This window comes from Gavialis gangeticus, unplaced genomic scaffold (genome assembly GCF_001723915.1).
Source record: "Gavialis gangeticus isolate Ggan-Ray unplaced genomic scaffold, GavGan_comp1, whole genome shotgun sequence".
In the NCBI taxonomy this organism is placed as follows: domain Eukaryota; kingdom Metazoa; phylum Chordata; order Crocodylia; family Gavialidae; genus Gavialis; species Gavialis gangeticus.
In genome coordinates, this window is record NW_017729006.1 from 16,879,110 (window position 1) to 16,901,290 (window position 22,181).

Consider the following 22,181-nt stretch of genomic DNA (forward strand, 5'->3'; position numbering starts at 1 on the left):
TGGAACCAACTTCCAAGGGAAGTGGTGCTGGCTCCTACCCTGGGGGTCTTTAAGAGGAGGCTTGATGCCTACCTAGCTGGGATCATTTGAGCCCAGTTTTTTCTCCTGCCCTGGCAGGGGGTCGGACTTGAAGATCTATAAGGTCCCTTCTGACCCTACTTCTATGATTCTATGACCCTAGCTGGCTTCCTGCCCCTGGGGCAGAGGGCTGGACTTGATGATCTTCAAGGTCCCTTCCAGCCCTAATGTCTATGAAATCTATGAAATGTGACCCCAAGAGTGGAGCAGAGTCATGGACAGCTCATTCGGGTGGTGTGGGGAGTGGGGAGGAGGAGTGGCTCCCTGCTACTGCGCGCACCCCCAGGGGAGGCATGGGGGGCATGTGCCCACCCTGGACAGGTTGGATTTGTGCGCAGGGCAGAGGCAGGCTGCCTGCTGCAGGCTCAGGACCACTTCCAGGGTTGCATTTACCACTGTGGCTGGGCAGTGCCTGCCCCTGCCCTACTCCTTCCCTCACCAGTATGCACCCCCTCACACCTGTTTCCTTCCCCACACCTCTTCTCCTCCACAGATGTATCAGCAGAGGCTGCTCTCCAAGCTGCCGGGCTGCATTCTTATAAACTAGCTATTGGATCGGTTGGTTGGATCAGCTACTGGATATGGCTGGTTAATAATCGCCATCATATTGGCCAAGAAAATCCTTATCCACACACCCCTAACAAATACCTCATTTTACTTTAAAGCATATTTGCTGCTTAAGTAATGAACAACCCTGCAGTACCTCTATTGTCATGAATACTGTGCTCAAAGGGGACAGAGTTAAAGGTATCTCTGAACTTGGCATTTCTGATAAAAATCTTCAACCTAATATTGCATTAATATTATATTAAAAATCTGTTAGTCCAGGTTTTTAAAAAACATCCTTTTTAAATGGTTACTTAACAGATTTGTGAGTTAAAATATAGGAGTGAAGTGACACAAAATATTATGTAGGCAGTTCCTCAAGACTTGTAATGGTATCAGTTAATAGTCTTTCATAGGTGACAGCCTACTTTGTCAGATCCTATGAGTGGACATTGGCTACCTATGAGTGGACAAGGCAGGCTACTGTTTACAAAAGCTCATGCCTCTCTGAACCTGTTGTCGCTGAAGTGACACTTTGCTCTACCATGTTACCTATAGAGAAAAGCTCTGAAGTTCTTTCTTCTACCAGGCGCAGTGTCTTAAGGAGACAGAAAGTGTTGGGGACCTCAATCTCTTCTATACCCCTTATAATAGAACCAACCTTTGGGAAAACAGAAAGTTGTTCGGGGAAGGGCTGACTGAGGAAGTTCTTCTTTTGTGAATGTGACATCCTTCTGTTCTAGACCATCTTAAGTCTCCACCCTTCTGTGAATGGTCTTTAAAAGGGAGTTTTTAGTCAGGTCAAAAAGTGAGACTAGAAATGTTTGCTGAACATCAGGTTAGTAAGACAACAAACACTGTTTTCATTGTGGGCCATTTCCCTGGTAGAAGTGCTCAATGGAAATAGAAGCCATCTATGGTCAAATGACTATGTAATAACCTATAGCAGGGGTGCTTAACCTCTGGCCTGTGTGCAAAATATGGCCCGTGGAAGTGAACTGTGGCATTTGGCCTATGGGGCTTAAGATGTTTGGTGGCCAGGAGGTGGCCCTTAATACAGCAGCCCACCTGCCCCATCAAATTCTCAAATGTGAAGCCCTGCATGGCCCATTGGAGCTGGGCTACAAACTCGTTCCCCACTGTGGGGCCGGGCCACAGCCCCACCCTCCACATCTGGATCAGGGATGGGCTATGCCCCCTTCCTCTCCCCTGCCCCACCATGGGGCTGGGTAGGGCAGCCACACCCACCTACCAGACTATTTTGGGGGCCCTCCTCCACCTCCTCCTTTCCCGTGGGGCTGGGTTGGGACTAGGCTGTACTCCCTTTCCTCCACAGGGCCAAGTAATGCCTCTATCCCTCTAGGGCTAGCTTGGGGCCAGGCTACCCCCCCATGCCCCTCTGCATGGCTGAATGATGACCACTGTGCCTGCCCTGGGCACTGAATGAGGACCACTGGCTGAATCTATCCCATAGGCAGGTGGCACACTGTCCATCCAGCCCAAGGGGAGAAAAGGTGACCTTTAGGATCATTTTAAAAATTCAAAAGGCTTATTTTCCTCAATATTTTTTCTGTCTCATGGCTGCTTGAAATCTGATTTGGTAGCAAAAACAATGTGCCCTAAAGAGCTCAATGCCCATAACGTGTACAGCAATTGTTTTCTTTTATGTCATGGTATCATCTGTGGACTGAAGTAAAGCATGGGGACTTCACAGGAACTGCAGGCTAAGAGATCACATCAACAATGAGCCCTGGAGGATTACCTAGTAGACAGCACAATGCTACATTGTGCAATAGGACTGTCTGTCACTCCCACATACCTCCCCAGCTGGGAAGGGCTAGTCTAGTTCATTTCCTGTCTTGTCCTTCTAGTATGCACAATGACGGCAGGTTTTCCTTCCAAACACCTGGATGGAGAGGGGGATGTCAAAATGAAAGTTTAAGATGAGTCAGAACATACAGACTCACACTCCCTACGTCAAAGATTACATCTACCATCCTTAACTCAGAGCCAACTCCAACCCTCAGAGAAGGAAAGTGATAAGGCAGATAATATTTGTCTGCAATGGAAAAAGCAGATAAAGGAAAGAAAATCTGCTATCAGCTAAATATATTTTCGTATATTTAACCAATATATATTTAATATAGGTTTATATTATTGGGAACTATTTCACACATTTAAGCACTAATCCTGCAAAAACTCATGCAAATGCTTAACTTTCCACAAGGGAAATTAATGTGACAACTTACAGTGGACAAAGTTAAGCAAACTGACATTAAACAGCATTACTCAGTCAACTTTGGCATCCTTTCGTCTACAGGAGACAGTGGATATTGCAGCCTATGACATAGATGATTTGCAATGTCTCACGTGACTGAATAGTTCAATCCAAGATCTGCATGATCTGTGGCAGTGGTTACAAATGTATATGGCATGTTGGGTGGTTTGGGAGCTGCTTGCTTCCTATGATATCTTTTCTCATCATGCTGTTGGAGCCAATTTCTGTCATGGATTTTGATGCCCTGGGAAAACATCAATGACGACAGTAGACAATGATGCCACTTGTTACAGTCACCTGCCAAGGTTTCCCATTGGTCAGGATTGATTCCAAATGCCTTCATATCTGACTTGCATGTGTCTTTGTAGCGAAGCTTAGGATGTCCTGTTGCTCGTTCCTCCTGACAGTTCTCCATATAGCATGTCCTTGGGTATGCATCTATCTTCCGATCTGCTCAGATGGCCTAGTCAGCACAGTCATCTGTGTTTGAGTAGGGATGTCACACTTGGTAAATTTGCCTTTTGAAGAACCTCTGTGTTGGTAACTTTATCTTGCCATTTGATGTATGTGGCATAAACAGTGCAGGTGAAAGCTATTTAACCTTTTCTCTTGAGGTGCATAAGCTATCCATGTTTCCCTACCATTCAAGAGAGTGCTGAGTACGCAAGCCTTGTACACTAGCATTTTGGTCTTGATTGTAAGCTTTGAGTTGTTCCATGCTCTTTTAGTTAGTCTGCTGAAGGTGGTGGCAGCCTTTCTGATATGAACATTAAGTTCTTCATCCAGTGAGAGGTTGGTAGTAACTGTAAAACCCAGGTAGCTGAATTTTTGGACTGCTTCTCACTGAGGATGATTGATGGATCTTGTGGAACCCCCTGTCCTAGTACAACTGTTTTCTTTATGCTGATAGAGAGAGCAAATGCCTGGCAAGCTCTTGTGGGCATTAGTTAATCATATATGTAAGTCTTTATAGCATAAGGGTCTAAGTCCATGTGTAACCAATATGAAACCTAAGCAAGTTAATTGCAAAATGCAAATGAAACATATGTGAGTAAACAAAAAATAGTAGTAGAAGCTGCAAAAAACTAATCACTCATCAGAGCTTGACAATCAGGAAAATGTAGGCTTACACAATGAAATACTCAACCTGCATAAAAGTATCATTGATACCCCTGGGGGCCAATGAAGTTATACAAGTGAAACCTGAATGAATTTCCATAGACTGTAACAATCTAATAATGCTTACTTGGTTTTGGTCATCTTTTGATCATGGCAAAAATGGCTGAAGAATCTAGCATAGTATAAGTGCAAAACTGCATGTTCCTTTCCCCCAATGTACAAATCCACAGGCATCCAGTAGTCAGCCAAGTCTTTATTAAAAGGCCTAAAATACAAAACAGAAAAGGTACTATAAATAACGTACAATGAATAACTCATTAGCCTTTAATTGGAAACAGCTGTTTAATCTGAGCTGCATGAATATTTTAAAATACTTTTTATTTTTCTACTTGCTCCTTTTAATTCAATTTTTTAAAAGCCTTTAAATGTGAAATTACAAAATCTATTCAGGAATTTTATAAAGCTATAGAAAAGTAGATCACTTTAATGTGATTTTCATACATTTTAGATGCATTACTTGGATTTCATATGCATCACTTACATATGTACAAACATACTATGTAATTATTTGCCTGTTTATTGGTACTTCCTAAATATGGTGTCATTACTTTATCTCTTTTGTGTGAAACTAATAACTTGTGCAATGTATATATATATAGCTGTATCTCTCAAAAAACATATGACAACTCCAATTTTAAACTACTTTGCTGACTTCACTGAAGAAAAATTTAAGGTTTATGTTGCAACCATTAGAGGGCAATATGATATTTTATTATAGTGTTTCAAAACTTATTCTGAACATTCATTTGGAGCATCATAACCTGAAACCTCAAAAAAACTGTACCAGTTGTTTAAAAAAATGATTCACATCTTCAGGGTGTATTTACTAACCTCCTGCAAATAACTGCCTCCTCAAGGCAGAGTTCAGAAATTTACTTTCTGAATCATTTTGGTTAATTAAGAAAACTGAGGGGGTTTTTTTAAATGTATTCTATTAAGTATGCTTCCTTATACAGCCAAGACCACAATAGCAAACACTGGGTCAGAATTTTATGCATCTTTAAATGAACTAATCAAAACCCCAAAACTGACTGTTGTTGTACACAGGGTTTCAAAATAGACATGAAATTTCCGTAAGTCCAGAGGGCTCAGATTTGGTATTCAAATTTGACTGCATGGAACAAAAGGTCTGTTTATATGCATGATGGTGATTTTAAACCGATGTAGTTAAGCCAGTGCAGAATCAGCATGGATATTTTCATTTTAGTATAAATGCAGATAATGTTTGGTTTAACTTAAGTCCACAGGAACCCATTTAAATGAAATTGAAATCAAAGTATCCATACACGGTTTTTCACTGGTTTAACTAACTTACTAAAATACATGTGTGTGGAAAAGACCTTAAAGTTTAAGTTGCAAACCTTGATCCATGCCCATGTGCTCTGGAACTTATTAAATTATTTAAATTTATTTAAAAGATATTACCTAATGCAGTGGTTCCCAAACCTTTTGAGCCTCAAGGCACCCCTCCTTAACATCTCTGGATTTAGCAGCATCCTGGTTAAGAATCACTGAACTAGAATCTAGCTGATGCCATGTGAGGGCACTGGAGACAAGACCTTACCCTGCCATGCCCTACTCTTTCCATTGCTTGCCCCCTCCTTGTCCCTGGTTCCTACCTGCAAGCATAGCTCTGCTGCCAAGGCTGCTCCTCCTCTCCCACACTAGTGACAAGAGCCATTTGACTTCACAGACCCTCCTGCCAGCCCTGGTAGTATGGGAGAAGTATGGGCTGAGGAGCAGTGGTGCTGGTGGAAAGAAGAAATGTGCCAGGCTAAAAAGCATGGCTCTGCAGCCCCATGTTTTCCCCCAGGAGAACATGCTGCTCAAAAATTGAGAGCAGCAGTCACAGGAATCCCCAGAGGAGCAGCTGAAGGTGTTCTTGCCCATGGGATGCTGGAGCAGGTATGGGGTGTTGCAAGAGTGGGGGAGGAGAGTGCTTACATCCTCACACATGGGCCAGGTACCACAGAACCTTTGAAAGGATCTCACAAAACCCTAGGGTGCTATGGCACATCAGCTAAAAATTACTCCTCTAATGAAATACAAGCAATGTATGCATTCAACATCTAATACATGGAACCTTTCTTATACACCTGTATCTTCATAACCAAAACTCTTGGCTCCTCCTCACCCTGTGCCAAGAGAATCAACCTTAGTACCCTATGCTGCAAAAGATAACAAAAGAAACTAAGCAGGCAACCAAACCATTTAAAAGGTTTTAATGACAGAGTTTGTTTTAAAAAGAAGATCCAGCAATTTTTTTAAACAGATAACATTTCTTAACAAATATACATGTTTAACGTGGTGGTCATAAACTCTAAATCAGAAAATGACAAGTAAAGATTAGATGGATCCCACCATACACGTATAGTAGTTCCTTACATAATTCTGCTATACAGGAAAGTTGAAGTTATCTGTGTGATGGACTGAGCTCCTAAACAAGAAGACAATGTATCCAATTTACTGCTGTCTTTCTGCCTACCCAATGGCTCTTAAAAGTATTCAAGAAACAGTAATTACTTGCTGGCTGTCCAGCAACTGCATGAAGCTATCTAATCTGGCAAGCCTATATAAAACATGTTTCTGGACAGCTGAGTCAGCCACTGTGCAGAACACTTTAATGCCAACTATGACAGAACACCTCAAGGGCACAATCAGCTTATTAGTAAGTTAGAATATGAAGTGAATAAACAGCTAAATAATTGCCCATCTTGCCATACTCACCAATACCCAGCATATCTAGAGTCTACCTTTTTAATGATGTATGTAACTGAAATAAACAGCATAGTACTAAGATGATACTTCATATTAGTACTTGACCTCAATTAGCAGTCTTGGCTACTGTAGTTCATAGTTTCAAAGTTTCATAGTTGTTAGGGGCTGGAAGGGACCTTACAAATCATTGGGTCTAGCCCCACCCGGGACTTGGGCAGGAAAGACTGCTGCGATCAGATGACCCCAGCAACATGGGTGTCCAGATGTTCGTTGAAGATCACCAGGGTGGGGGACCATACCACCTCTGTGGGGCAGCCTGTTCCAAACCCTCTGCACTCAACTTGTGAAGAAGTGTTTCCTTATGTCTAGCCTGAAGTGATCTTCAGTCAGTTTGTGCCCATTGTTTCTTGTCCTCCCCTGGGGGGCTTTGGTGAATGGATGCTCCCCCAGACCCTGATGGGACACTGAGGGAAAATGTCCCATTGACCACTTCTTGCCAACTAATTGCATCAGTATCAATCGCAGAAGCCATATTTTCAGATAACAAAAAATGGAAAACTAAAGTCATTTTTCAAATTAAGGAAGTTCCACTTACTGTTTCCAGACTTAGCAAATGGAAAAGCAGGTGCCTTTTCAAAGTCACAAAAAAGACTTCAGTTTATTACTGTGAAAGCAGTGATCAGCATCACTTAGCAAAATTTTAAAAAGGTAAGAGCTGTGGTAAGCAGTCATCCTTAATAGCTCCTTCAGGTAATAAAGCTCCTTAGTTTACCAGCTAAGAATCTCTTGGACTCCCTGTCCCACAGTGATCTTTCAGGAAGACTGTGTACATTGTCTCTCAGCTTCCAAGCTAGTAAAACAACTGTTTTCAAACTCTGTTTTCACCCATCCCCAGAGGATACCAGAACTGGATGCCATAGCCTTAGGACAGTTCTTCCTAAGTTACTTTGTGCTGTATCCAAGGCCAGGCAGCATTCAGAAAACCAGGGCTCCCTGCTATTTCCCTTTCTTTCACTTTATAAAGCAGACTGGCCTACATGGCTATGTACCTGTTTGCAAGATGCCTAGATGCCTTACCTATCAGAGTTATGAGGGTCAGTGTATCTCAAGTAATACCAAGCAGAATCAACAAATGTATCCATGGTGTCTGTTTCACGTTTTGCAGGTCCCTTGCACCTGGTCAACAGAGATGAAGAGAGAATTTTGACACAAGAATAAATGGATATAAACTGGTTATGAAAAAATGTAGGCTACAGACTGAAATGTTTTTAATACTCAGAGCAGTGTAGTTCTGTAACTACTTTCCAACAGGGGTAGTAGAGAAAAATACCCAGACAAACCCAAAATCTATTCAGTTTTGAAGTCTAACTAGATAAATTAATGAACAGGAATTATATGACATGGTCACCTAACAACAACAAGCATTTAGGAAGTCCCTTCCAGTTCTATATCATTTGGTGCTAAACAGTCTTAGTACTTCTAGAAATGAAAAAAGGGGATGTGTTTTCTTACATTTTAAAGAAATGAAAAAATATTATGCATGCTCAAAAGTAAAGAAAGCTGTTTTACCATAAAATATCTGGGTACTAAATCATTATATGACCCTTCCCAGTAGGGAAGGTTACATTTGATTGTTTCTGCCTTGATAGGAAGGACTGTTGTTTCTGATTATTTGAGATTCCTCTTAAAATCCCCAGGAAAAACAAATCTAGTTTAATTTCAGCTTTTATTGAGATGGGTCAAGTTTCTCCCAGTCACTGTAATACTATTTAAATTTGTGAATGTTGCTGTACAGAGAATCAATATTTGCTAGACATTACACTGACAGCATATACAAACAGTTTCAAAATCAGAAATTAATATCTGGACAAGTTTTTCATTTGTTTCCCACTTTCAATAAAAACAATTTGCTTATGGGAACAAATAACCACATTTGACTACGTTTATTGCAAAAATTCAGCTTTTAACATTATAGCTGCTAAAGCAATGACAAATTTATAGCACAAATGAAATTTTACAACCTAGGGTCAACATGTGCACACTATATATAACACAAAGAATGTCAGCTGGCTGTTTAATACTTAAATGATTGTATCTTTAATTCATTAGCGTTCCTGGAAGCTTTAGACAGCACAGCATGTGGCTGCCTGTCTGACTGGCAAAGCAAGCTATATGCAGCAAATTAAACAACATTTTTAGCAGAAGTCTTGGTTTCTTCTAACTTGTGGCTGTGATTCTTGGTGTCATTTTAGTGTATAAGGATCCCTGTACACATGGGGAGGTTACTTTGATGAGCTACAATTATAGTCAGAAGTCTGCTTGAGTGTGCTCAAGCATGCTCCAGCCAGACTCCACATCTTGTGTATCAGTGTCCCTGCATTTCAAAATGGTAGCAGGGGCACTTTTAACTAAAGCTTTTTGACAAACTTTAGTTAAAGTGCCTTCACTGCTATTTTGAAGCGTGGGGATACTGCTACACAAGATGCTGTGGACGCTTTAATTAGAGCAGCTCTCAGAGCCACCCTAACTAAAGCATTCCTCTTCCACCCATCCCTGGAGCACATGTAAAAATTCCCTGAAGTTTCATCGTGTTCAGGTTCTGGGACACCCAAAATATCACCTCTTTTTCTGTGAAACAGTTCATTTAAAAAAAGGCATCAGAGATAAAAGTCCAAGTTGTAATTATGGAGGATTGATGTTTGAATAGTCTTGGTAGAAAGCCTTTACTTTCCTTGCTCACTGAATTTTTTGTGTTGACCTAAAATACATGTTGCAAAGGGCTGGACTGGCAAAGGGCATCAGGTCAGAAGCCCTGACTTTTCTTTGGTAGCTGTTAACTCATGATGCAGAAACTAGAATCCCATTAAAAATCTCCAGCATTTATGACTGTGATCATATACTTCAGAAGGTGAGCCAAGCATAGGTATAGTCATGTCTGTTTGAGTCTACAAACATCTTGAGAGGGACAAACTGCCTCTTCTATCTTGAATGGTGCCTAATGAAAATTATTATCCATATTCTTAACTTAGCCGAGCAAAGAAGACAGAAGAGAAGCAATCTTATGAATGCTTGCATAATTTGTAGTAAACAGGGAATGTTGACTTGTGAGCAACCTTTAGAGGAATACCAACACTTTTTTCCTCCAGTCTGGTCTCCATGCAAAACCAACTGCCATTAACATATTTCTACTTCTGTGTGAATAACAGTACTGACAGAAACAGGTTTCTTGTTGCCCTTTTACGTTAAAGTGTCAAATATATTAAACATCTCATATATGCCCAGAGATTTGGGTAGTGCACTCTTTACAAAATAAAGGTATTACATTCAAACAGAACCATCTCTCCAAGAGGATACAGGGACATTTTACAGCTACTAAATCAGAATGATACCTTTCTCAACTCTTTATGAGCAAGGCTCACTAGCACACTGACAGCCTGGTACTTCTTCACATTTGTGCAGTGTGCATGTCACTGTACTCTGGCTACCCAACCAGCCAAGCAGAATATTGATATTTGTAGAACCAGTGAAAAAGTATTATGCATATTTTTCTACTGATGTCTGGTGACAGCATCAGAAAACTACTTCTGTATACCCACAACACATGACCACGCCAAGCTTCTTATCTCTCTGCAGCCTTTTACTCCCCCTCCCCAATCCCTATTAAAAACAATTAATCTGAAAAGGAAGGTAAAAGTAAGGATGAGAATCTCCCTCAAGTGGCAAAGAAAATCAGAGCATTCATATTAAGAAGACTGTGCACAGGTAGAGCGAGACAGGTTGAGGGGGTCAGACAGGCAGGTACATTGACAGGAATACTGAAACAGCAACCACATGAAGCAGTCAAATTAACAGTAGCTCAATATTGGTAAGACATTTTACCTTCAGTAATAGGCACATCTTAGGCTAATGAACTGACCCAGTATACTATTGTTGTTAAGTAAGCAAGAACCATTAATTAGTTTTTACATATATTTGCTACTGAGATCCTGCAGAAACAACAACTAATTGGTGAAGATCAAAATCATTAGCATTCCTTCTTCACGATAAAGTCCTTTCCAAATTTAAATCGGTAAGAAGTCTGGAGCGCAAATGAGCACCTTTTAGTAAAGATTAATAAATTTAGACTTGGGGACATTCTTGAAAGCTCTATTACATATTAATTTAGAGAGATGGCTGTGCAGCAGCCATACTCCAAAACATGCTACTGCATGTCATGTAAATATGCATGCCTAAGAAAACACATTTTTTTAAAGAAAATGTTTGTGGGTGCATTATTAACACAGGTCAACCTGTTCCCAGACAAGCACAGATCTGCTGTAATTAAGGCTCCTCATTACAAAAGAGAACCACATTAATATTTTACACTTTAAATGATCAGGGAAAGCCAGAAATTCACAGCTCTTGTCTTATGAAAAGTGGGAACCTTACAGATACTTATGTATCTTGTTATTCTACATGGTATCTTGATAATAATAATCCTGGTTCTGTTGCCAACAGTGTTCTATAGTATCTGACAAGGAAATTGTCTCTAACAGATACTTGAAGATATGCCAAGGCTGAGCACAAACGCTAATATATCCAACACCTAATATGCCCAACAGACAGAACAAGAGATTTTCTAAACTAATCTGTATCCTTCTAAATCTGAACAAGACGCTTCCTTTCTTAAAGGGCTGGGCAACAAACTGTATGATCACAATCTGAATTAAGGATGCATAACCTTTTAATTCCTCCCATTTGAATCATTTGCAGCTACAGTATATATAAGTGCCAAATATCTGAATCTTCATAAAATATGAGATTATATGCTGCAGGAGAACTACCATCTTACCTTTGCTTTTGGATAATTGGTCCAAAAAGAACAAGATGTGTGTGTTATTTCCAAGAGCAAATAAAACAATAAAATATTCCCTACAAATTCTGCTGTTGGAAGCCAAAGACAAATTTTGCCATATGAAGCAAGAACTACTATAAAGAAATGAAAGAGGAAAAAACTATTCTATCTTTCCCCACTTGCTTTTCCCCACTTATAAAAGCAATAAATTCTCTCTCAAGGAGGTATTTATCAAGCAACAGAATTAGTATTTTTCTGTTGAGGTGCATTATGGTTCCTCACCTGTTGCAGTCAGGGACTGTAACACTGTGGCTCAAAGAGTTACAGGAAGTAACACTTTCTTACCTTGGGCATAAACAGTTCATCCACTCTGGAACAGTTTGTAGAAGGGAAATTCCCTTCCCTGTAAAGGTGGTTACATTGGGTAACACCACAGGTAAATCCTTATATGGCACAGGGACAGAACCACAGGTCTGACAGTGAACTATGGGAATAGGTGTTCCCCAGTACCGTTGTCGAGATATTAACCAGTCTCTTAATTTATCACTTGTTAGGTCTCCACCTACTTCTTTACTTCTGGCCTGTTGGGTTAGGGCTTTCAATGCTTCCTGCCTAGTCATGCCTGTGAACTGACAAACAAATAAAAAGGCAGATGAACTTTATGCTCTTCCCAAAACATCATTGTTCATGTACTTAGCAGATATGTAAGAAACTCAATCTATGCAGAGATGCCTCATGTAATATCTATTTTATAAGCCCTTTTATATACCTTATGCCTATTTTATATACCCTTGGCCCTCACATGTGCATGAGCATATTTCTGTTCAAAAGTACATAAACAAGTTGTCCCTGACGGGCTGAACAGGACACTGCTGAAGAGACCCCATTATACACTTCTCGTCCTTAATGGCCAGATATCTGCAATTACTATGGGTTATCCTTTGTTTAGGGGACTTGCTTCAAGGCATCTGGAATATAAATATTCCAAGGTAGAGACTGGAAGAAGATGGGTGGTAAATCAGCTTCCCTCTTCCTGGTCATTCTAATTACTCTCTGCCCCCTCCCCCAGCACTACATTTTAACATTTGGGCCTACCCCTCTCAAATTATGGCAGACGCTAAACCCATTTCCTTTTGAACAGCACCTTTCTTCAGATCTTAATACTTGCAGTTGTCAAAAGGACTTCAATGTTATTTTAGAGTTACATCTGTTACACAGCTGTAAACTACTAAACTGGCCTACAATCAAAATTTCCAAGAAATATGAGCAAAAGGAATAATAAGCTAATATTTAGTCTAAAATAAATGTATAAATAAAGAAGAGGAATAAGCATTCGGCAATGTTGTATATGGAATTCATTCTTCCATCTACATTGTAAAATTCATACTAGTACAGTATTTTCTTCTCTTAGATTCCCTCTACACTTCATACGTAAGGCACAGTTAACCAGGTAATCACTCTTAAGTTGTGAGCTAGCTACATGTTCAACCAATTTATGGTGTGATAAAAGAAGCAATAAGCTATAAAGTTATTCCACAAAAAAATCTGTAATAACCTTGTAACTTGTTCTAATAGTGCCATTACTTGAACATGTGGCCAAGTGCTCCCATATGGCTGGAAGCCCCATCAACTGAGGGGCTCCCAGCTATAGGGGTGCACTACCCAATGTCAGCCTTGTTGCTGACAAGGCTTGCAGTAGCAGCAGCATTCTTTGCGCTGCCCCTGCTATGAGCCTTGTCAACTGCAGGGCTCACAGTGGGGACAACACTGCTGCCACTGTGAGCCTCACTGGCTTGTGGGGCTTGCAGTGGGAGTAGTGTTGGCAGCTGCAAGGCTCACAGTAGCAACAGCAGGGAGAAGGCTGCTGTTGCTATGAGACTTGAGGTGTGGGGCTTGCAGTAATGGCTAGAACTCATGAGGCTCATAGTGGCGGTGGCATTCACACGTCGGCTGAGGGGCTTGCACCCATGGGAGCTGATGCAGAGGCAGCCTGAGATCACTGTCTTGGGCTCCCCTTGCACTGGCAGCAAGGCACAATGGGATCTAATGCACGATTCCTAATTGTACCTCCTGCTATGCATGTGGGATGGCAGGAGGTGAGACTGTGTAGATCACGCATTAGAACCCATTGCGCCTTTACCTGCATGTGTAGAGGGGTCCTTCAATATATAAGTCTTAGGCTATGTCTACAGGAGAAGTGCTTTACCAGCATAGGAATACCAATGTACACTGTTGACAAATTTCTCCAGTGTGGATGTAGCTATTCTACAAAGCTGTCGTTTGCTCCAGTAAAGTTAACCCATTCCCACAAGTAAAGCAACCCATACTGGTAAAAGTGCAGGTTTGCTAATATAAATTGTGCCCATACCACAGATGTTTACCAGTACAGCTTTTTTAGTAAAAAATGACAGACATCTCTTTACATCCCTGAATGACATGACTATCCCAGCAGAAGTCTAGTGTACACATGGCCTAAGTCTCTTGAAACTTGCAAAATATTCAACTTCTTTCCAAGCTGTGATTTTAGCTTGCATTATTACTGTGCTCTCATGCACCAACCTCTCCAGAGTTGATCATTTTCTCCAAACCATCTGGAAGCACTTCAAGGACTTCAGTGAAAGGAAGACCCAGGTTCTGAGCTACTGCAGCATCTTCTGGATTAGTGCTAGGAATTCCTAACAAAAGGGGGAAAATAATCAGTTCTGGAACTGAGTAATGTGACAACTCCTCATCAGTTTTGGGTGAAAATATGTTCAGTTCATGACACCCATTTAAGTCTTAAAAAAACTTTAAAAAAAAATTTAAATCAAACTTAAGCCGTACAAAAGCATTTTCTTTTCCCCCCCCCCCCCCGCTCTTTTTGGTGGGGGGGGAAACGGGGTGTTTGGGAGAAGGGGAGGGAGTGAGGAGGCAGGAGATGGTGAAATTCAGTTACTCTAAGTGCACACCCTTGGATCTAAAAAAACAGCTCTCCACTAATAGCAGCCCAGAAACTATTAGAAACCTTGAAAATAAGGAGAGCTACTCGGTTTCAGAGCTGCTGATACCACAGCATTAACAACAATCTTTATTTAAAGAAATGGACTAGCTCCCTTTGTTTTCAAGGATTCTAATAACAGCCCTTTAAAAGTTGTTTTCCTGTTCCTGGCACAGTTAAATGGAGTACAATGATTTACAAGTAAATAATTAGAGTTACAGTGAAGTTACCAGAGCATAATTAAGTTATGAAGTAGACTCTGGAGGCTGAAGATGCTATAGGTTTAACAAATATGCAGATAATCGATGTGTATTACAATGCAAGCAATAGACAAGAAATTGGGTCTGGGATTGTGTTATACAGTTAAGGGAATTATTCACTTCTAAGGTGGGGAACACGCTACAGTGTTTGCAACCCAAGTAGCAAATGCTGCGTTAGGCACAGGACAACTAAAAGTAAAGTGGTTTAGAAATTAATTTAAGACAAAGCTAAAACATTAAGTAGAGATAAATGCAAAAAGTGAACAAATGATATGAATGAGGAAGATCACAGTTGTTTTAAATACTATTTTTATAAGTTAAGGTGTCTGAAAATAAATATAAGGACTTCTCTTTTTTAATGCATCTTTAAAATTTGATAGACTAACATGCTCCTTTTTTAAACCTTCTCCTTGACCATTAAAAAATAATCTCTAGCAATTCCACTTCAGAATAACATCACCCTTCTACTAAGAATATTGTTACAGGGAGTATTTCTTACCATTGCTGGAATAAGTCATTTAGTCAGAATATATAAGGCTTATTATTTGGGACAGTCATACATTCTGAATACACACTTTTCTTTTAACCCACAGGGATGTCTTTTTTCTGCAACTTACCAATATCATGATGCGATGCATTATTTTTAAATAACCCTAATTCACATTGATACAAGCTGACAGTTCCCCTCTAGTTTTCCTACATGCAATTCAATAGCTGCCATATGTCACTCAAGAGGACTGTGTTTCCGTAATGAGTTACAAAACCCTTATTTTCCTTAAATATATTTGAAATCAAATATTAATTACTGTATTTACTCAAATCTGAGAAATTTCCTTCCACATTTAATATGCTGGGCAGGGAAACCCTCATCTGGGATTTGAGTACAAAGTGGGGAAGGGGAGGGTGTCAGACAGCTGCTATGGCTATGGCCCTGACTGGAGCTCGGGTCAGGGTGTCAGAGCTGCAGCTGCTGCCCCCCCACAACCTCTGCTCCACTGTTTACCTTTGCTCCAGCTCTGGCACAGCTGCAGGCAGACTCCACCTGGGGGCACGGAGTACATGCTTGCATGCAGGGAGACAGAGGCAGGGAGAGTGGGGGTGAGCAGGCAGCAAGGGGGGCCAGGCAAGGGGGCAGCCAGCAAAGGGGCAGGTATTAGGCGGTGCAAGTAGCAGGGGGCAGGCGTCAAGGTGTTAGGGGGCAAGGGGCAGGCTGTTTGACTTCCCTTCTCCCTGCTTCAAGCCTGTACTTTGGAGGGGGGTGCCAATCAGGGCAAACGCCCTGAGCCCCGCACTTTGGGGGGCTCTGCGGAGCCAGGCAGGAGCTGGGCAGAGTGGCCATGGCCCCATCCCTCGCAGTGTTAAAGGGGCCTCACACAGGCTGATCTGCCCCGGTCCCCACACCCCCCTACAGTTGTCTCTGGCCGGCCCCCATGCCACCTTTCCCCACATTGTTTTTTCCAGTGGTGGGGGGAGACAAATTTAAGATGACCCTCCAATGATTAGATACTACACATGGAAAATTATAACAAATTTATAATTTTTCCGTAAATAGAAACTAATTATTGGGGGTCATCTTAAATGCACAACTGTGTTGGATTTAGGTATATACAGTATATATTATTTTTATATCTTGTATAGGTTAATCTATAAGTTTCTAAATTAATTTGTATGTCCTTTCTGTGGTTTTGTTCCATTTTAAATAATCTTCATTGCAGATTTGTCTGCAACAGACAAATGAATTCCTGAATATCATATTAGCATTTTTTCCCTATTCCTAGTAACAACTGTTGATTTCACAGACCATAGGCTCTCAGAATTTTTTCCTGACCAGCTTGAAATTCTCACAATACAAATTAAGATCTTCAAGAGAGAGTTTAACATACCCCATCACTCAGCCACTAAGCTGCTTATTATGTTAATTAAATCAATATAAGGAAACAGAGAAGCAGATAACTAAGGAAAACCAAAAGCACAAAGAAAAGAACATGGGACATCAATATTTAATTTCCAAAGCACATGCTTTCTTTTGCAATTCTTAAAATCACTATTAAAGCACCATGTACTCATATCTTAATAATTTGTCAAAGAATCCTGTAGTTCACAACAGGGCAAAGGGGTTCACAATATGCTCTACAAATGAGAAGGCAGTTCCCACACAATGTATTTTATTTTACAGTGGATGATGTTATCATTGTTCTCTCTCAGAACTCAACAATTGGTATCCAGAATTTCCTGGGAAAGTCTGGGAAGTATCCAATGTACCTAAAAACCAGCTACATACCAACAGACAAGGTAAATGAAAGATGATAATCAGGTTGTACTCAGATTTTGACTGATTTCAGAAATGGTTCTGATACATTTTGACTTCTGCAAACACAGTGGAGTATTATTTAAAGTACAATGTACAAATGAGAAGAGAAGTAAGCAAAATAAGTGTTTAAATAATCCAGCATGGCTTGGTATCATTAATAGATAAAGAATATGACACCAAGAACATAGAAACCATACTCATACTGACAGTATTGCATGTCCATTCTAATACTCATACAATAGATTACTTTATTTACCAGATTCCAAGATTACTTGAATTTAAGATGACCCCCCAATAGATTCTAAGATTCTATACTTAGAAAATTATAAGTGTTATAATCTAATTATTAGAGGGCCATCTTAAATTCATCCACCTAACATTGCTGCAGTAGGGAAACCAGTAGCAGGGGGGCAAATGGCAAGGAGGTATGTGACAGGTAGGAGAAAAGGTAGCAGCATCTCTCCCGTGTCTCCCCTGCAGTCTCCCCAGTGTCCCCCCCCCCCCGCACCATCCAGTCTCCCCTGTACTCCTATGGTGCACAAGCCACCTTGAGCTGTCCCAGTTAAATGGGTGAAAGAAACTAGTATTGGATTCTAGGAAATATGGTACCTGCCTGAAAACTGAGTTCCTTTCTCACCCCCACCCGCACCCCCACAAGGGACCAATTCACTGTATCCAAAATGTATGTATATAGGTTTCTGTGCAGTAAATGCATAAATAAAACAGGCATGTACAAATTTGGAGACTCTTTGAATCTCACCTTTCTGTAATAAAATAGTCTGGTTTATTTAAAATCTTTAAGAGGGTGTTGTAACATATTTAAAAGGCTGTAAAACTTTGTAAAGGTTGGCATGGGGATGCGACTAACAGCAACATAGCTAGAGGTAGGTTACTGGTATACCAGTCCCTGGTGCCAACTAGAGGGGATGTAATATTAGCAGCTATAGCTGTTGCTCAGGATGCAAAAACTTACTGCAATCCTCTGACAGTTAAGAAAGGCATAAACTGGAAGACAGCTAAAATACTGACTGCAACCTTTCACATTTTGAAAAAAATATTCATTGCAACCAAGAAAAGTAAGTTCTTAAAAGAAAAAAATTGATCTAAGAAAATCAAAAATTCTTCACGAAATACTTTGCTTTCTTTCCTTCTATCTTCCCATCTCTATACTTATTCACACACACCTTCCAAACACATAGGGCTCTCACAGAGAAAAAAAGCTTATCTAATCCTTTTTAAAGGAAAATGAAAAGGAAGGTCACAGAAATTGCACAAAATTGCAGTGAACCAAAATCTCATCTCTTCATGCAAACATTTTGTGTTTTTCATTGGTCTGTTTCTCTTTTTAAACACATCATAGAAACACTCTGTACTCTCTAGTTTTTGGGCTAACAAGGTCCAAACCATGCAGTTAAGTTCACATCACAGCTAGTAGTTTAGATGTATCGTGATTTATTCAATTTTTCTTTTCTGAATACTGCTACCAATAACTTAAGAAAATTGAGTAGCTTACAAAACTATTAAGAACTTTTAAAAACAGTTATATAAAACAAAAGGAACTTTGTAGCAATTGTGGTCATGAATGATACTCATGGCTTGGTTTTGTTTTTTGGTATGTTCCAATCTTTTACATACACTTACTTTCCAGAAAACTGCACATTTGGACAGAGAAACTGAAAGGTCCTACACTGTAGCTTGATTACCATGCTATAATCTACATTTGCCACTCAGCCTCTTCCTGCACCACGCATGGGAACACCTTTCCCAGGACATTAAAGCAGCAAGACGGTTTGAAGAAAGAAGCAGAAGAGTGACTGAGTGGAAATAGTAATGCAGGGGAAATTTGCCTTGGGGATGGCATATTCAGGCTTACAGTTTGGAGAAAACTGACCTTGATTAAATGTGCACAATTACTGTACATTCTGAATTCTTTTTCTGATTTCAAAGCATATCTAACTAGATATACTCAAATTTGCACACAAATTTGTACATTTATAGCAGTAACAACATTTAAACAATACATTATTTTTCCTGCTAAAAGCATAAAATAGAAGAGAAAAAGAAGTTACTGCTGCTTGGGTTTTTTGAAAATATTTTTTTTCTAACCATTGGTAAGGTTCTGTCTTGGTTTATGATCATAAGAAATGTCCACCTATGTATACATGCCTTATAAAATCCTTGATCAGAGAAATGTGAGAATCATCATATGCAAGTCTATATTAAGGTCAGCATTCAAATTTTATTAATTCTATGGATGGAATTTCTTTTTCATTAACATCTATTACCCAGTCTCTTCCTTCTCTTTCCAGTAACGGATTCTGCCTAGTTACTTTTTCTTTCCCTTTCCCTTAATTAGGAAAAATAGCCACTAAAGGACAAGAGAAAGGCATCGTGTTCAGTGGTTTTCAGTGGCGATTCTACAGCTCCAATGCAGTAACAGAAAGACACACTGTGGCTCATATATATTAGTTATCACTTACCTATTTTAGTATCAAGACAGTTGTGAAAATCTGATTTTGCAGAGATTACTACAGGAATTTCCTGATTGGTAAGCAAGTTCACAGCTGTCACTGAAGTACGACTGTCTGCAAATAAATGTGAAGATCACATAATTTAAGTATAACACTAGGGATAGGGACAGAAATTACACATAAACCAGTGTAAGTGTTGGAAACAAGTGCAAATCTGTAACTCCACAGAAATCTGGTGCATATAAACCGCTTTCAAAATGGCCAAAACCAGTTTACGATAAACCTGGATGGATGTAATATCAGACTTAACTGATTTAGATTGGTTTACTGAACTTCTAACCAAGATCCCCTCCAGATTCAAGTTAACTCACAGTCCCCCTGCATCCCAGTGAATCAAAAGTGAAGGTCTGTTCACCTGCTTATTGGTTCAATCTACACAGTTTAGAATAACCTTCAAAGACTTAATTGATTCAGCCTTGGTCTTTCTGGCAGTCTGCACTTAGCTTAGAAGTACTAGGAAACTCACTAATTAGTAAAAGAAGATCTCTGTGCATTACATTATCATCTCTTACAAAGCAGTACTTTGAAGAATAGTGTTACTGGGTTTAAGAGGATATAGTCAATTTAGAATCTAATCAATTTTTAAAAAAGGAGTGATGTTAAGTTTTTGTGATTTTAATAATATATATTTAATGCATTTTCAGGGAACAGAAAGTTCCTTATAAGCCAGAGAAACAAAGTATACAGGCTATCAGTAAAATGAAGGAACTAAATCAATTTAGAAATGTTATTCTTCTCCAATTTTTTTCTAGTGTAGCCATTTTAGGAATTTTTAGAGGTAAAAATTTCAAACCAAAACACTGGTTTCTTGAGAGTATCCCTTTAAAATAATGAATTAAAGTCAGGCTAATGCTTTGCAGAAGCAGTAGGTATTGCAGAATGGAAGTATTTGAGAGAGGCAAATTTGGGAGCTCTTACTTATACCTGGTTGCCCCTAAGGTGGTTAAACTCAGTTATCCTCCAGAGGTGAAGAGGTACAAAGTACCTCCTACCAGCTGGTCTTCCTTCCAGGCAAGAGCATAAGTAATGCATTAATGACCTTACAGAAAGCAGGAATTTGGAACCTGAATGAGGGATCATTACAAACTTATACAAACTAGCTTTAAATTGGGGCAAGAAGATATGCCCCTAACTGACATACTGGAAGATGTTCCTGGAAGAAAAGGATGCAAAAAATGGATTCTGAAGATACAAAGGAAAGTGCAGGACTTGAAAGGCTGGTGCTCATGTTACTTGCTCTCTTCTAAAAATATATAGAGAGTATTAGACAAAATAAAGACCATGAAAAAGTGTGACCAGTGTTGACATACAACTGATCAATTTTAAAAATAATATATTTACATTCAGAATGGAGATTGACTTGAACCAAAACCCTGGATCCAAACCTATGTGAGGAGATAGATAGAGAAAAGAGATATGATGCTGGTGATTTGAATTCATAATCTGAACCTGAGATTTATGTTTTGAAACTAGCTCCTATTTTTTGGGACCAATGGTCATTGAACTAGCCTGGTTAAGGCATACCATTTTCTGTAGCTACTGGCTTACAAAAGAGTGATGTAGCTAACAACATGTCTGGCCTCCTTTCATGCCTCAGATGAATGACCATATGCCTAGTTACAAAATAGATTCCTAGGGGGTTGTTTATGGCACAAATTCAAGCTAAGGCTTCAAATCATGTTTCTAAAGCCACAAGATCCAAACACACTGAGGTTTGGACAGTTCAAAAATATGTATCTGAATTTGGAAGATTGAGCCCATGTTTATTTTTTTAGTGCCTTTAATACTGAAATCATTTACAAACCTCTCTACCCACAGTATAATGCTTCTGCATTATAGAATCATTTCATTCCTTGAAAGCATACAAACAGAAACCTCACGAACAGGAAGCTGAGGCAGTAAGAGATTCTGCTTCAGCAGTGATGTTACACTGAAACCTGGAAACGCCTATGAAATTATTTTTCAGCCTATGATAATAATTCCTTATTTATTCACTTGATTTCATGCATTTTTATAACATGGAAAATAAATGACATTTTAATTATACACACACAAAAGACACAGTCTATTTAATGTTTTCTGATAAACTGATTAACAATCTAGAGGTCAAAATTTTGCCTTGGATGCCCCCACATTGGCACATATTGAGAGGCAGTTCAGATTCTAAATAAGTAGACTGTCCTATTTGAGGATCAAAGATTAAATAATCCAAAGCTAACTGCTAATTTCTACTGAAACAGTAATTGCATAGAATATAAAGCTAAGAAAAACTCTAAGAATACATCTGCTAGAACATTAAGCTATTTTGCCCTGCACACAGAAACTATATAATCATACCCTCCTAATTGTCTAATTGAAAACACATGGAGAAGCAAAGTAGGGTCAGGAAATTACTTCTTGTTGAATTGGCACCAAAAAAAATCTGATTTTTAATATCACCTTGGAATATGTGTGAACCTAGTCCCAAAT

At 39.6% G+C, this 22,181-nt stretch overlaps 1 protein-coding gene across 1 annotated transcript in view; it reads right to left on the reverse strand.

The window, feature by feature from the left end:
- LARS2 (leucyl-tRNA synthetase 2, mitochondrial) overlaps window positions 1-22,181 on the reverse strand; it is a 151,393-nt gene that overhangs the window by 51,670 nt on the left and 77,542 nt on the right. Inside the window, exons 10-14 of the mRNA XM_019508888.1 lie at window positions 19,662-19,766; window positions 14,193-14,308; window positions 11,979-12,262; window positions 7,877-7,975; window positions 4,149-4,286 (exon numbers count right to left, since the gene is read on the reverse strand). Of these exons, the coding sequence (XP_019364433.1) occupies window positions 4,149-4,286; window positions 7,877-7,975; window positions 11,979-12,262; window positions 14,193-14,308; window positions 19,662-19,766 (742 nt within the window). The remainder of the gene's footprint in view (window positions 1-4,148; window positions 4,287-7,876; window positions 7,976-11,978; window positions 12,263-14,192; window positions 14,309-19,661; window positions 19,767-22,181) is intronic.